This window comes from Erinaceus europaeus, chromosome 18 (assembly GCF_950295315.1).
Source record: "Erinaceus europaeus chromosome 18, mEriEur2.1, whole genome shotgun sequence".
Classification (NCBI taxonomy): domain Eukaryota; kingdom Metazoa; phylum Chordata; class Mammalia; order Eulipotyphla; family Erinaceidae; genus Erinaceus; species Erinaceus europaeus.
The window spans coordinates 32,140,197-32,157,510 of record NC_080179.1 but is presented as its reverse complement, the minus strand read 5'-3'; the positions used below and the strand labels follow the sequence as shown (position 1 = coordinate 32,157,510).

Here is a 17,314-nt window from a genome sequence, read left to right as displayed (position 1 = left end):
ATCCCTATGGCTCACACTGGTTTATACATGAAAAGACTTGTTCGGATTGTGACACATCCTGGCAACTCTTGTTAGTGTGGCAGTAGCACTCCCAAAGACTGTGTTGCTGGGGAGGTTTGGAAAGTTTAATAGCAGCCCAAGTGAAGAAGGAAGGGTTACCTAATTTGCTGTAGTTTACTGTAACTTATGAAGTGTTACCTCTTCACTATGATATTAAGATTCTTCCTCCTGGACACATGTTAGTTGTGGATCCACAGCAAAAATGCTAGGTTAGCAGTATCAGAAGTCAAAAAAGTATTAAATCTATATAATAAGATCATTTGTAAATGAAATCCACGAGGAAATAAAAACAATCCTGAGAAACTCTGAAGTGATATGTCATTACTGTCTTATAACTCCAGTAAAGCATGGCATTGTTCTAACAGATGCTCATAAAGGCAAAGGAGAGGTGGAGAGGAAACTAGTAGCCATGGCATGATGATCTACATCTGGAAGAAAAATGTTACTGCAAGCTCAGGACTAGGAATTTATCAGAAGGTAAAAAATAAGGCAGCTGTGTAGCTCACACACAGTTCAGAAGTGAAAACCAACTCTTTAAATTATGATTTGTAAAGTCATCAAGAAATAGGTTAAATAAAATTCTTAATGCAAACACCCCAAAATGCTGAGTATTTCCCATTTTTAAGTATCAAAAATTCAAGGTCAAAATAGTGAGAAAAGTATAAGAAAAGCATATCTAAAAAAACAAACAAAACAACCCTCCTTTTTACAAGATGTCAATTTGTAAATCCTGTATAAATCGCTTGCTTGAAATCTTGATTTCGAATAGTTGCTATTTTTGTTTATTGACAGCAACTACTGTGCATACATTTTTTTCTTTATAGGGTCAAAGAGAAAAGGCACTAGGTTTTCTTTTCATGTGGAATGTGGATATCTGTAAATATCAGCTTTTACATTTGAGTCATTTTGAAAAAAAAAAAAAGATTGCTATACAAATGGACCAGGTGATCAAGCAATGTTCCATCAATGGTGATTTTTAAAAGAGGTAGTCAAATAGAATATAAGAAACATACATTTACACCTGTTTCCAAAAAAAAAAAGAAAAAAAATTAAGACATTGGTAAAAGACAGAAGTAATATCACAAGATAGAAAATAAACAGAGGAATGTGTGAATCACTATGTGAACCAAGAGATAAGTGCTGCAGAACTACTAATGGTGGAAGCAAATTGCCTCAGAATTTCCAATTAATCAAGATAAAAAGAAATACTAGAAGTTCAAGTTTGACTGTTCATTTCTATAAAAACAAGTCTGATGCTCAAAGAAGTTTTGTGTGTCCCAGCTCAGGTGAGAAGACACTTCCTTCTGTTGGTCTTCCTAAGCATCGCACCTTACATATTAGTGCAATGGCTGCTCAAATGACCACCTGTGGCCAGAGACGAATTTCACAAAGGCAAATGGATATATGGTTAGTATACCAGGCTGTGCTGACTTTGATGTACTTAAGAGATAAAATCCACACTTACAAGAACAGTACTATTAAATTAGATTGTAGAAGACAAAGAGCTCACAAGGATTATGTGTTGCTTTGCCAAGTGCACCACACAACTGAGGAAAGTTTCAATGCTGTGGTTTCTTCCCTTCCCTTCATCTCTCTCTATCAAAGAATCAAAAAGTAAAGAAAAGAAAGGTACTTTAGGAGTTCCACCAATTTTCTCTCTGGATTTTTATTTCAACAACACAAAACCAAGCAGGAGATGTAGAAAAATACACAGTACAATAAATTGTAACATACCAGTAACCACCATTTTAAATTACTTCAAATGCAGATGCAGGATAATGTGTCTCTTCATACATGTTTTTATGCCATCTCCTTGTGTACACTTCAACTTCTTTAAAAGTGAGTCACTGATTAGGAAAGTCCTAACTCTAGGTTGGTATTCTGGAAATTCAAGTCTGTGCATGTTCATTCATATAAAATTGTTTAAACAACCTACACACACATCATGCTCAAACAAATGACAGGCCAAAAGCAGGTACAACTAGTTGGCGTACACCCTTACCATGACCTAATAGCCAGTTGTATAATAACCTACCCACCATGTTGAATCACCATAAAGTGACATCACTAATACTCATACTGACTCTAAATTTCATGTGTACCTGTTTTGACTTCTATACATGTCATGAAGCAGTCAGTAGCTCTAATCTTGATCACAACAAAAATTTTCTTTCTGACTTCTCTACCACATTAATTCAAGAAACTGACAAGAAAAATGAAATGAACTATTAAAATATGCTACTTCTGTAACTATTAATGAAGAAAAATATTTTCCTAATACTGCACATCTAAAATGGAGTGTAGAAATGTTGTGTTAATACTATTCTGAAACCATCATGCATAAGTCCCAATCTCAAAATTTAAGTTCATCAAAACTGCCTCTCAAGAGACAGAAAACACTAGTTGGAATTTGTGTGTGTGTGTGTGTGTGTGTGTGTGTGTGTGTATGTGTGTATACTTTCTGTTTACTATCTCATTTGATTAAAGGCTGTTCTACTACAACAATATTCTAATCACCCACCTTGGCTAGTGTAGTTCTATTACAGAAGTGGGGATGGTGATCCCATCAGTCCCTGGAGACTGGGTAAAGTGTGACAGTGTCAGCACTGAGCAGCCCTGTTGATTCATAATATGCCAATCTAATCTAATGTAACACCAATCTGATCTCATGCATACATTCTGTTCTTCTATGTGTGCCACAACGAGCTCTTCCCTGAACAAAGAACTACAAATCCTTCAGGCAATTCTTCACAAATTTAATTTTTTTCCCAGCAACTTTTGACAAGAGCTGATAATGAAAAGGAAAATGTTAAGCTTTTCAGTAAGAAACTAAAGTAAAGTTTCTTTATACTCATGATTAAGGGTAGAGCTGAGGGTAGAGTCAGCCTTCACTCAGAGAAAATGAAGAGGCAAATCAAAATAGGTGGGTATTTTAGGAAACAATGGAATCTAATCCCATTTGGGTTTGCCATCCCCTAGTTAATTAAATTTGTGTGAGCCTCAGTTTTGTTTTTTTAAAAATATTTATTGAGTACTTATTTTTTATTATCTTTGTTTATTTGTTGGATAGAAACAGTCAGACATCAAGAGAGGGGGAGGTAGAGAGGGAGAGAAAGACACACCTGCAGCACTGCTTCACCACTTACAAAGCTTTCCCCCTGCAGGTGGGGACCGGGGGCTCGAACCTGGGTCCTTGTGCACTGTAATATGTGCACTCAACCAGTTGCACCACCACCCGGCCCCTTGAGCCTCAGTTTTCTTAATGATAGAATGAAGGGACTAAGTCAGAAGTTCTAAACTGGGACTAAGTATCAGAACCTCCTAGGAGATTTAAAAATATATAATAGCAGCAACTTTAGTATGTGACAGGAAATGTTCTGAGAGCTCTGCATGTCTTAACCCACTGGTTTCCACATAAGACTTCTGCATTGTAGACACTATTATCCTACTCTTACAGGTGAGGAAAGTGGGGCATCAAGAGGTTGAGAAATCTGTTTAGGCAAGTGGCGGAGTCAAGTGGAAGACTCCTAAGTTTGTGTTCCTTAGTTCAATGGCACATTACACTACGGTGTACACATCTATACATGCCTGACTTGTCTGACTCAATCTAAGGAAGATGTGTAAGAATTTTAATTCTGGTGAGTACTCCTTGTTAACAGCCATGTGACTAGAGGGGAGGTAAGGCTCTGTGATTCAGACATGGATGAAAAAAGTGTAATGAAACTTTCAGACGAAATACATGATCAATTTCTTTTGTCTCACAAATCTCAGTCAAAACTAAATGGATCTGGCTTTTAACAGTTAATCAAGGTATATCACTTTTTAAAGCAATGACAGGAATAAGTTAAGAAAAAGCTATCAAAGCAGTGAAGTAGAAGGAGGGCTTAGGGCCAAATGAGTTTATTAGTGGAGCAAAAGCTATACCTCAAAATGGAAATAATAGTAGTATAATTATGATTTACAAGAATTTCACCATGGCATGAAAATAACATTTTGGAAAAACCCTTGGAGAGGATCAATGTTCTTATGCAAATAGAACAGCATATTAGTTATTAATGGCAGGGGGGAGAAGAAGAAGAAGAAGAAGAAGAAGAAGAAGAAGAAGAAGAAGAAGAAGAAGAAGAAAGAGGAGGAGGATGAGGAGGGAGGGGAGGTATCAGGGAGGGGGGGAATAGGAGGGAGAGGGGGAGAGCAGAGGGAGAGGAATAGGGAGAGAATATGAACCTCTGGTTCATTCTGGCATATTCATGCTGGAGACTGGACTCCAGCACCTCATATATGGAAACTTTACATATTACCTATTGAGCCATCTCCAAGGCAGCCAGTCTGACTTCCACCTAGAACAAATGATTGATTTGTTTCACCTTTAAAGAAATAGTCCTTATCACAAAATGTTCAAAAGTTCAAAAAGTTCACAAAATGAACTTTTGGAATCTACTCTCTATCAACTTTTCCCTATTGATTTCTGCTTTATCTAATAAATACATATAATAAAACAAAATTTAAAAAAAGAAAGGAGAGGAGAAACAGAACATCACTCTGGTGCATGCAATGCCTAAGTTCAAACAGGATCTCATCCTAAAACAAATGCAATTACTTAGGATACCCATGTCCATGCTTAGTGTCAATGGAATTTAGAAATAGCTGAATGAGGTTAAGCACTTGCTCCAAATCGTCTTTTTAATTTAAAAGTGAAAAACTAGCTCTCTTTTGGGTGGAATAGTCTTAATTTTCTCAGGACAGGATCAATGTTTTGTTTAATTTTACATTTAAGGTCCTCACATTTCAGGTAATTTCTATACATTTCAAATTTACCAAGGATTTCAGGATATCAGATCTGATAAGTCCATTACGAGTTTCACAGTAAATACTGAGTGTAATTTCATAATAGGACAAAATCTGATTATGGTCCATAAAAGGCTATTTATCTTACTAGAATGTTTTTGCTTTCAATCTTTATCCTAGAGGCAGCTGACTCATTTTGGAATAAAATGGATGATCATAGGTTAGAAAAATAACTTTCAACACTCAACTATTTTAAGTTGTTCATTTTCATGACAGTTGCCCAAATTTTTACAATAGTCAAAGGCAACTTATTCATTTAAACAACATGTTCAACAAATAAGCTATGAAACACCATGTTCACAGCTACACTGCTCATAATAATCAAGGAATAGGAGCAACCTAAATGCCCATCAACAGATTACTGAATTAATCCACAGAATACTACTCTGCAATCAAAAAGGATGATATAGTGGCCTTCAGGACAAAAAAGATGGAATTGGATATGATTATTCTTGGAGGAAATAAGAGATGAAAGACAATTACTGGATGGTTTCATTTATGTGAAATCTAGAGATTTCACATGAATTTGTGAACTAGAGAATAAGATAAGTAGAAACAGAAAATAAATTGTATCTAAGATTTTGTGAGAATGGTTATTGTTGGATCACTAGGAGGGTAGAAGAGCAGAATTCTAGTGGTGAGCACAATGTGGAGTTAAACCCTATAATCTTACAATCTTGTAAACCGCTATTAATCACAATTTTTTTTAAAAAGCCTGAAAAAATTAACTAGTTGTTTTAGAAAAGCATTCAGATTATCAGGCCCTATACAGTTCCATATATTAATAAGCCATCTGTTAAACATAGGGAGGGACTGAGATTCAGGGACTGAGAAAGAACAAAGAGAATGCGGTCCTTTCTTATGCTTTCTCTTTCAGTTAATGCAAGTCAAATAATCTCTCTCTCTCTTTTTTTCCAGAGTGAAACCTGACAGTCATTGTAATCATATTTGAAAGTCCTGAGATTTCTATCTTCAAGAGAGCCCCCTGCAATGCCAGAGTCCTCTTACTATTCCCATCACTACCCTGGATGAGGTTCACTTTATTTCTCACCTGTGACAAACTCTTCTTTAAACTAACTTTTCTTTGTAACTAGAATTGTCAGTGTGAAAAGGAAGCAAAACAATGAATTATATTTTCCTTTAACTCTACAGGTTAACTGCTCCTCTTTGTAACTAAAGAATAAGCTGTGCTTTTGGGCTCAGAATTCAAGATGCTAACACATCTTCCAACTTATCCCTCCAGCCTGATTTTCCTCTCCAAGCAAGACAACAGGAACTTTAGCTAACTAATAACAGCTGAATATGTACCTAGCACATAGACTGCAGCTGTCATGGAACTTCCAGCCCATCTCATGTTGTTGTTTTACTCCTACGAATCCTAACTGCTAGAATATATTTAAATTATAGGTAATCTTACATTTAAACTAAGAAAGAAATATCAGATTCAGATCTTGAAATATTCAAGAAAGCCAGGGAAGTGGGTTACATTAACATAATCACCACCAGCCTCCTCTTCCCTGAGGCTGTATTTTGTTCTGTTTTGAGGGAATGCTTCTTGAAGGAGACTTCAGAAGACTAGTTTCAGTCTCTTATGATTTACCCTAATTTATTCCTTGTTCTAATAATGACTGTTTTATGTAAAAATTTCCAAGAGTCCAAAGGATCTTTTTTTTAATAATTTAAAAACATTATTTTTATGCAAGGTTTCACCAGCAGCTCTTCTTGGTTTGCAGTAGCAGATGTATAAAACTTTATTGTCTAAACCTGGATATCTTAAGGTTGTTGTGGCACTGGCATCATATGTAAAGACATAGGAAACTCACCAGGTATTCTCACTCATAGATGGAACTTAATAAGTAAGAAGAGAAAGGAACAACACAAAGTAAAACTTGAGCCAGGTCTGGTATACTGCACCAAAATAGGGAACTTTGAGGCACAAAGGGTGCTTGGAGGCTCGGGGGCCTAGGGGTTTTGGCGCATGATGGAATATAAATGCCTAAATTGGGAATGAGTGTTTTGCAGACAGCTATCATGGCGAGATGAGAAATTATACCCATTTGTCAACAGCAACTGTTCATTACCCTCCTCAATCTAGTGTAATGCCAAGTTGATCTCAAACATACATCCTGTTATTCTGTATGTGCCACCATAAGCTCTTCCATGACAGCTGCATTCAATACGGTATACCCGTTTCTTTCCTGATGTTATTCCATTCAGTCCTGATCTATACCTTGTAATATCAGTAGTATTTTGACTCGCTATTACAGGTAACTTCTAGGACTATGACTAGTAGCTATATTGTATCACAAGACATGCTACCTATCATGATTTTAAAAGTGATAAGTGAGTACTGAGTAAGTATGAAGTCTGAGAAGATATACTAACAACATTCCATAATGTAAAAAGGTGCTGTTGAATATGAACATGAAAGAACTGTGCGGTGAAAAGATGGTGATTGTGAGCACATATACAGATATAAAGGGAGCAAAATGTGGTTCAAGCATGAAAGAAACAGGATGGGTTTGGACTTGGCCTGGAAAAATCAAGAGGGAAATGAGGAGGTCAGGCAGCAGCACTAGCAAATACATGGTTCTTACCTGTCATAGTGTAGGAAGTGGGAGGAACCACTTAATTCTCCTGGCAGTAAGAAGGAAGAAGAAAGTCAATGAAGAATCTATAGAATTTGGTGACTAAGAGAATGATGGTAAATAGCCATTGAGTACTCCAAAGCTTCAAGTAAGGATATTAACTTGGAAACCATAGAAAAGTGCCTTTTAAAAATGTAGGGTCACGGAAATATAAGTCAAGAAAATGTTAAATCAAAAGAATCAAGATCAGAGGAGGATAAACAGATACTAGTGAAAAGGTCCAAAAGAGAAAGTAGTCAGTAAAGTTTAGAGACCTGACCAAAAAAAAAAAAAAAAAAGGAGGGGGTCGAGGCAGGAGAGGGGGGGAAATGGAAAAGTGGCCTACAATCAGGCGCAGGCAAAAACTACTAAAACCATGGGCCCCTTGGAATATAACTAAAATAGACTTCCTATACGAAGACCCTTAGTTTCATCTGCTCTATTCTTACCTTTAGGTTCCCATTTATTAAACAATTTGTCTTGCTTTATCAGCCACCAAGTTACAGATACTACCATGACACCAACCAGACTTCCTTGGGCAGAGGATCTCACCAATATGTCCTAGAACCTCACCTCCCCATAGCCCTGTTCCACTAGGGAAAAACAGAAACAGGCTGGGGATAAGAATCAACCTGCCAATAACCATGCTCAGTGGAGAAGCAATTACAAAACCCAGAGAAACTTCCCCCTTCTGCACCCTATAAAAAATTTTGATCAACAACATAAAAAATTTTGATCAACAACATTTATACACCTTTCACATATTTGGGAGCTATTCTCTTTCTTTCCTGATCCAGCTTTCTGGTCCTTTTTTAAGCTATGATATCATCTCCACAGACAATAACTTGGTTCTACCTGCATATCAGATGTCAGGTTCAAGATAAAAAAAAGACACTAATATAGTCATGGGCCCTTTTGGACTATAACTAAGACTCCCAAATCTTCATCTGCACTATTACACCCTTTAGGTTCATGATTAGTCAACAATTTGTTTGGCTTTATATGTTAACTCTTCTTTCAACCATCAAGTTCCAGATGCTACCATGATGCCAACCGGACTTCCCTGGGCAGACAACCCCACGAGTGTGTCCTGGAGCCCCCGCGTCCTCAGAGTCCTGCCCCACTAGGGAAAGAGAGAGACAGGCTGGGAGTATGGATCCAACTGTCAACATCCATGTCCAGTGGGAAAGCAATTACAGAAGCCAGATCTTCCACTTTCTGCACCCCATAATGTCCCTTGGTCCATGCTCCCAGAGGGATAAAGAGTAGGAAAGCTATCCGAAAGGGGAGGGGATAGGGAGTTCTGGTGGTGGGAACTGTGTGGAGTTGTACCTCTCTTATCCTATAGTTTTGTCAGTGTTTCCTTTTTATAAATAAATTTAAAATATATATATTTTTTGGGGGGTCCATACTCCCAGAGAGATAAAGAATAGGGAACTTTCCAATGGAGGGAATGGGATGCAGTACTTTGGTGGTAGGAATTATATGGAGTTGTAATCTTCTTATCTTACAATCTTGTTAACCACTAAATCACTGATAAAAAAAATAAAAACAGTGGGCAAATATATATAATTGTAGATAGTCATAGAAATAATAGCCAACTTATATCTGCATCCTTGGGAGAACTACTGCAATTTCCTATGGAGGGAATGTGGACACAGAACTCTGGTGGTGAGAGACTCTTACTATCTCGCAATTTTTAAAATAAATATTAAATCACTAATAAAAATATAAAAGAAGAAAAAATGGTCAAATGCAAGAGTTACAAGAATTCCTGAGGAAGAAGACAGGGTGAAGTGAGCAGAGGCTACATTCAGGGAAATTATAGCTGAGAATTTTCTTCACCTAGGCAATCTTCAGAACATAAAATTCCTGGAAGCAAAGCATACACACAGGCTCCTAAATAGAAAAAGACCAACACCAAGACATATCATAGTAAAACTATTAAAACTCAAGGATAAGGAAAGAATAGTGCAGGCTGCTAGGGCAGAAAGTGACATACAAAGGTAAAGTTATGAGCCTCTCATCAGATTTCTCTTCACAAATCCAACAGGCAAGGAGAGAGTAGAATGACATTTAAAACAGTAAAAGATAAGAACTGCCAGACACATATACTCTATTCTGCAAAACTGTCCTTCATATAGGAGGGAGAAATAAAGGTCATTTCAAATATTCAAAAGCTAGAGGAATTTGCTACCATCAACCCCACCTCACAGGAATTGCTGAAAGGAGTCCTATGGGAAAAGAAGAATCAAAGGGTTACAGGTTCTAAGTGAAGTGAACAGCGTAGACTAGAACTGAGAGCACAACAGAAATAAGAACAACAAAACAGGGAAGGGGAGAAAAATTAATGAAAAGAAAGCACTATCAAATACTACTTAGGCCAATACTTTTTTTTTTTTAAAGTCTTTTAAAGACACAGTATGTTAGTTATTACACTTATGGTAACCACAACACAAAACATTGCATTTAAAATTAGTCAGAATATCTCCATAGAATCCCATCCACACAAAAGGATAGATAGGGGAGTCGGGCGATAGCACAGCAGGTTAATCGCACATGGCGCAAAGTGCAAGGACCAGCATAAGGATCCCGGTTCGAGCCCCCAGCTCCCCATCTGCAAGGGAGTCGCTTCACAGCTGGTGAAGCAGGTCTGCAGGTGTTTATCAAAGGTTAGCAGGAGACAGGAAATAGTTAAAATAAAAGCAGAAATCAACAAAATACAAAACAAGAAGACCATGAGAAGATTAATGAAACCAAGCTGCGTCTTTGAAAGGATAAACAGAGATGAACTACTAGCTACATTTATTAAGAAAAAGTGAAAGAATGCTATAGGATTATCACTCTGAAACAAAAGAGGAGATACTACAACTGATAAGGCAGAGATGTAAAGGATCAGGTGAGATTACTAACATTTACATGGAAATAAATCAACAAATTAGAAGAAATGGACATATTCTTATAGTCATACCAACTCTCAACCTTGACACGAGAGAAAAGTAAATAAACTTAACAGTTAAATCACTAGTGCATAAATAGAAAGAATAGTCAAAAACCTCCCCAAGAAAAAAAAGACTATACTGTAAACTACTAACCCCTCCATAAAAATATGTAAAAAGAAAAAAATATGGCTAAGAAATTTGAATGAAGACAAATAAAAATGGTAGTTTAGTTGATTACCTGTCTGAATTAATTTTAGAAAAGGGACAGGATAATTTACACTAGTATTAGTCCTAATCATTAATATAATCATCCAACCCCTGATCATTCTATTTCCTAAGTTTTCCTAGACTGCTGGTTAAATGTACTGATAAAACTCTTTGTGAGCAGATGATGTTTTAGAAATAGAAGCAAAGTTACAGCAGCCTGAAGTGTGGCTGCAACAAAAATTTCCATACACATATCCCAATGTAGAAGTGAAAGGAGTAAGTCAGTGTTTTAAATTAAATGTTTCTAGATAGTTTAATGTTAATCCATATTACTCTGTCACACCATTACCCCTATAATATTAGTGCCCTTTCTAGTCCTTGCTTTGAGTCTCCACCAATAACCTAAATTAGCTGCCTTCCATTCTGAACTCCCTTACTCTTACCCATATTAATCTATCTGCATTTACAAAGGTCATGAGTTTCTCTGAGCTGGGACAAAGCTGCCAGTGCTTTTTAACTGACATCTCTTCTATCATTGCTACCTTGCTTTTTGGGTCTCAACTTTTCTAATATTACAGCATCTGCATATCCTACTTCTAACATAGCTTTCCAAGAAATAATTTTTACTTTCCTCTCTAGTTTTCACAAACTATATGCCATTCTTTAGACTTTCTGTGCTGTCTGCATGAAAATCATCTCACTACTATATACATTCTTAGGCATCTTCTTCCACTTTCCAATAAGATAAACCTTTAACCATATTTATGCTCTCAAGAACCCAAATTATTCATTACAGTGCCTCCTGAAATTTATCCCCACCTGGTAAAAGTTTAATTACTGTACTAAATTTTATTTTAAAAACATTTCTTTTTTAGTGCTATCAACTTATACCTATTGTCTTTGAGGAGATCTGGCACTTGCTTTTCTAAAATGCAATTGAATTTTTTGTTTCCTTTCTTTCTTTCTTTCTTTCTTTCTTTCTTTCTTTCTTTCTTTCTTTCTTTCTTCCTCTCTTTCAACTCTGGAGCTTCACCACTCTGAGCTGGAGGGAGAAAGAAATTGCAGCACTAAAGTTTCCTTCAATGTAGCAGGGGCTACACTGAACCTAGATCATGCCTCATAAATTTCTTGTCATTTTCACATTACCAACTAACAATTCTTTATTAAAAAAATTATATCCAGAAAAAGAAAGTTCTTTCTGTTCTCTCTGTATTCAATGATACAAAATTATCTACAAGGCAAATCTGGTACATATTAGATGCCTTGTGACAAATGGAAAGAATGTTTAAGCAGTTACTGGCAGTTTCTTCTACTACTATTGTGTAATATTGCCCTGGTACAATACCTATCAAGAAAATTATTGAAAGAAAAAAGGAGCAGAGGAGAGTGGACTATTATCAGTGTTAAATAAATATCAAAATATAATTTCAAGGGTTTTGCAAATGAGAATGAGTGTGGCAACAGTTATTGCAGCTAAAGATAACAGAGAGTGATGTTTATACATACATCAAAGAGAACAACGAAACAGGAATGTGTTTTCTCTTTGTTTTTATTTTATTTTAACATATTTTTTAAATCTTTATTTATTAGATAGAGACAGCCAGAAATTGAGAGGGCAGGGGGAGATAAAGAGACACCTGCAGCACCGCTTCACCACTCGCAAAGCTTTCTCCCTGTGGGTGGAGACCAGAAGCTCAAACCCGGGTCCTTGCACATTGGAGCATGTGTTCTCAACCAGGTACACCACAACCCACCCCCAGGAATATACTTTCTAGGAAAGAAATTCTCTGGGTCTGGGAGATAGCATATGGTTCTGCAAAAACTCATGCATGAAGCTCTGAATTTCCAAGTTCAGTCCTCAGCATCACCACAAACCAGAGCTGAGCAGAGCTCTAATCTTTTTCTCCCTCTAGTAAAATAAAAATAAATACTCTTAAAATACTCTGCTTTTGCGATTGGAGTATTATTTGACTCAATTAGAAGGGCTGGTCTGTTTTCCAAGTCCCGACTTACTATATGTGAATTATCATCCCATTATTTTATGGTCATTTAACTTTGTCACCCTGTAAGCACTTTAAAACATTCAAAGCTAGGTAAGGAACAATTTACCTTTTGGAAATCATATCCCCTCTGCTTACACTTCATGAATTTGAAGGTTAGCTTCATCCCTTTGTTTCCTACAAAGGGTTATATTTAGTTTCTGAGACTATATAGTGCCATATCTACCTGTAATTATACTACAAAAACAGGAAAATACCAGTAGTAGACAAGATATCAAATGTCTATTTGTAGTATTAAACAGCTGCCTGGTAAAGTTCCCTCTAACTTTTGCCAATTATATCAAACCCCAAGAGCTAGATTTGCTTTCAGAGCAGCCTCTAACAAAAGACATTATTTCACTGCCCTGGAAGCAAAAGATTGCAAAGTTCAAGAAAGCCGATAAAACAGATTAACACTGAACACAAAACAAGTGGAGAGAATATGCTGGGGTGATGGCCTTCAAAAAGCTCTCCAGATTCTGGAGAGTTACTACCTCTCCTTCCACCCTCTGTAAAAACAAAACAAAGCAAACTCATCATGACCTCTTTGTGGAAGACCAAATGTTAGTTCCAGTCTGGAAACATTTCTCAGGTTGGTTTGACCAACAATTGGTTCTTAAAATAAGGTAATGAATCTGTATTTTGCTCAGGATGACAGAAATTAAAGGCTGTTAATCAGATATTAGGAAATGGACAATTTTTTCAGGGACTAGAAAATACTGTAGTTGAGAGGTGCTTCTACATGTGCATAAAATTCTTTTCATAAGTAACCATTACTGCCTTGGACAAATATTATGATATATATATATATATATATATATATATATATATATATATATGATCGTATATTATGATCCTTGAACTGTACTATGCTTCCATTTCCTTAGTTTAGAGTTACAAGTTAGCGCAGTGGTTAATGTCACTGCAGCAAAGTAGCATGTACATATTATATTCATTGACAACACTGGGACATAAAGCAAATGTATTTATGCACACAACATACACTTCTTCACTCAGAGAAGAGATATAAAGTGAGTTCCTATTCCAAAAAGGTCAGTGTGAACAACACAAACCACAAAACTCAGGTGCTACTGAAGACAGACCACAATTGTCTGGCAGGAATGAAGAGTTTTACAAACATTTAGGATAAAGTTTGAGGGTAACTACCATTTGAACCAACACTGAAAGTTAACATTCCTCTTACGGAAGAGACTAGCCCCTAAATCTACTTTCATAACCCACAAACACACTCAAGTCATTACATTTAATAATATGGGAAAATTGACACTGAACTTTTCATATGCCAATAAATACAAAGTCTTTTTAGAAACTGATTCCAGTAATTTTGTTATAAAGAAATTTTGCTGAGGCCCATGTGAAGTAAGAAGACATCTCTAAGGACTTGGATATGAGGGTTCAGAGATTTGCCTTGCACTCAAACTCATTTAAAACACAACCAATATCACTTTATAATATGATTGAGGAAATATTTGGCAGACAATAAAAAAACAAGAACAACAAATATAACTTACGGTTGACACAATTTCACCAGGTCTTGGTCTGTGGTGTTGGGGGGCAGTCCTCGGATATAGAGATTTGTTTTGCTTAGTTGATCCCATCCTGAGTTGCTACTGCTGCTACTGTTGTTATTACTGCTGGTGGTGCTGGGGCTGGGAGGGGCCATAGGGTGGGCTGGCACCAGAGACTGCTGAAAACAAAGATTGGGTATGTCAGATAATAGACATAAGGTGTTGATCATTATTCAGAAGCATTATGATATTCACAATACAATTATAGCACCAAGATATAAATACAGATTATATTAAACTACTCTGGTTTAATCAGTTTTAATTTATTCCTTAAAAAATAATATTATAATTCTACCAAAAACACCTCTCCCTTTCAACAAGGAATTAGTAATGAGATTTTACTTAGTATTCTTTATGTGTACCTTAAATGTAAAGAAATTTATGCTAGACCGATCTATTCACACACTTTTGGTCTTTTTCTTTTTTCTTTATTGGGGGTTAATGGCTTACAGTCAACAGTAAAATACAGTAGTTTTTGCAGGTGTAACATTTCTCAGTTTTCCACATAACAATTCAACCCCGGCTAGGTCCTCCTCTGCCATCATGCTCCAGGCCTAAACCCTCCCCTCCCATCCCAGAGCCTTTTACTTTGGTGCGATATGCCAAACCCAGTTCAAGTTCTGCTTTGTGTTTTTTTATTTTTCAACTTCTCTTTTTATTATTAGTAATTTAATAATGGTTGACAAGATTGTATTCACACAATTTGAGGAATATATCTACAAGACTTTGAATCTACACAATATCATTTTAATTTAGAAGTCATGAGACTCCGAAATGATTTTCAAGTTCTGAAGAACACTTGACTGAAAGTTACTGATCATTTGATTAAGATGACTCTTAAAAAAAGATTACTCTTCGGGGTCGGGCGGTAGCGCAGCGGGTTAAGCGCACATGGTGCAAAGCACAAGGACCGGTGTAGGGATCCGGGTTTGAGCCCCCAGCTCCCCAACTGCAGGGGGGGAGGTCACTTCACAAGCGGTGAAGCAGGTCTGCAGGTGCCTATCTTTCCTTCTCTGTCTTCTCTTCCTCTCTCGATTTCTCTGTCCTATCCAACAATGACAACAACAACAATAATAACCACTTCATGATAAACAACAAGGGCAACAAAAAAGGAAAAAATGGCTTCCAGGAGCAGTGGATTAGTAGTGCAGGCACCGGGCCCAGCAATAACTCTCAAGGCAAAAAAAAAAAAAAAAAAAAAGGATTACTCTTCAAGTGTAAGAAAGGGTTCAGTCAAGATTCTCCAAAAAGGAAGGTTTCACCCAGCTCTAAGGCAAGCACTTAGCCTCATTGAGACATCTGGATAAGATTCAAAGGCATACTGCCTAGTGCTCTGACTAACCTTTGAAATTTAACCCCTGTGAGAATGGAGTAGTAGCTGGAAACCTTCCCAGGCCTCACAGCAACTAATATTAACTTTTGTTTGGCCCGCAACAGAGGGCTCAGTGTGGTTTCACTGTCAGCAACTGCCTAACAAGGATGTTTCAAATTGTCCTCACAACAGATAATTCCCTGTTAACCAATCAAAGGAAACCACAGTCCCTATGCCACACACATGACTTTTGGGGAAGTTAAATGGTTCAGTTTAAGATGGAAGTGAACACATCCTAGTGTTTACATAGCAAATGCTCAGCAGTTTCACACCATGTCTGGAAGTTGTTCACCTCACCTCTTTCAAATAATAAATATGGATTTCACTTATACTAAATAACCCTTCAAAATATAAAATTAAAATGTAACTAGACATTCAACAATAATTTCAAATCCTACAGTATGATTTTTAGAAACATGAGTATGAAAATTAGGCATATCTGAGACATAATTAAACTATACTATAAAAAGTTCAAAAAGCAGACTCCTTGCAGTAGCCAACCTTGTTGCTTTTATATTGTTATTACTATTATTTACAGAGCCTAAGCTTTGCATATTTGCAACTGCAATACTCCAGGTGGCCTTTTCATTCAGATGGAGAGCGAGGGAGGGGTCGGGGGTGGGGGAGAGAAAGAGATACCACAGAACTGGAGCTTCCCCCCATGCCAAAGCACCTCCCATGTGGTGCCAGTACTTCTATCTGGAATGCACATGGCCAGACATTGCCCTCGCAGCATCTCTCTGGCCGATTAACTTAACTTTAGCAATCTCAACTAGCCTAAATAGGAAAGCTGATTGTACCCAGTTTTTACCACATCATTCTAACTCCAAAGTATCACAATACCCTAGTATTCTCATTATTCTATATAATAACCCTTTCTTCATTGCCTTATACTTTATAGATTCTTCTCCTCAGTATCTAGTGTCCCTACTTAGATAATCTGAGACCAAATACCACTTTATCCCAAAAGATTCTCTTCTTCTTCTAGCGTTTGCCAAAAGATTCTCTTGTAGAAAGAAAGTAACTTAAGTATAAATACAAGTTGAACTTGAACTGGGAAATTCAGCATCAAATCCATTTAATGTGTGTCTGATTGCTAAATGTGAATCTAAGAATAAGCCCTGGTTGGTGCTTTGCCACAGGAGGTACACACAAAAACCATGCGCACAAAAGTCTGTGTTTCTTTTCCAAAGTCATTCAACACAGTTGCTACCTGAAATTCCTCAGGGCTCTCCTATTATGTCAGTAAAACAGAGGGATGAGGAAGCAACAAACACATCTGCCTCCCTTTTCCAAGGCTTTGGTTTATGCAAAGAACTGTGGCTGTGGACAAAGCTAGGTAGAAAATAATTCTTTTTCTTTTCTACTTTCTTCTTTCTCCTTCTTCAACTACTATTACTACTCTATTACTAATAATAATCACCTTTGAGGGTCAGGTGGTGGTGCACCCAGTTGAGCACACATTATCATGTGTAAAGAAGTAGGTTCAAGTCCCCGTTCCCCATCTGCAGGAAGGAAGCTTCACAAGTGGTAAAGCAGCGCCCTCTCAATTTCTGTGCTTTCAAATAAAATTTTGAATTATTAAAATTAAAAGTAAAACAGATCTTTATTTAAAAATAATAACCTTTGATTA

General features: G+C 36.9%; 1 protein-coding gene across 8 annotated transcripts in view; it reads right to left on the bottom strand.

Moving 5' to 3' along the window:
- RBMS1 (RNA binding motif single stranded interacting protein 1) overlaps positions 1-17,314 on the bottom strand; it is a 277,109-nt gene that overhangs the window by 86,605 nt on the left and 173,190 nt on the right. For 6 of the 8 annotated variants that reach the window (XM_060177879.1, XM_016188449.2, XM_007523777.3 and 3 more), the window contains exon 2: positions 14,253-14,428. In XM_060177879.1, the coding sequence (XP_060033862.1) occupies positions 14,253-14,428 (176 nt within the window). The remainder of the gene's footprint in view (positions 1-14,252; positions 14,429-17,314) is intronic. The other 2 variants (XM_060177877.1, XM_060177878.1) reach the window with 1 other exon arrangement.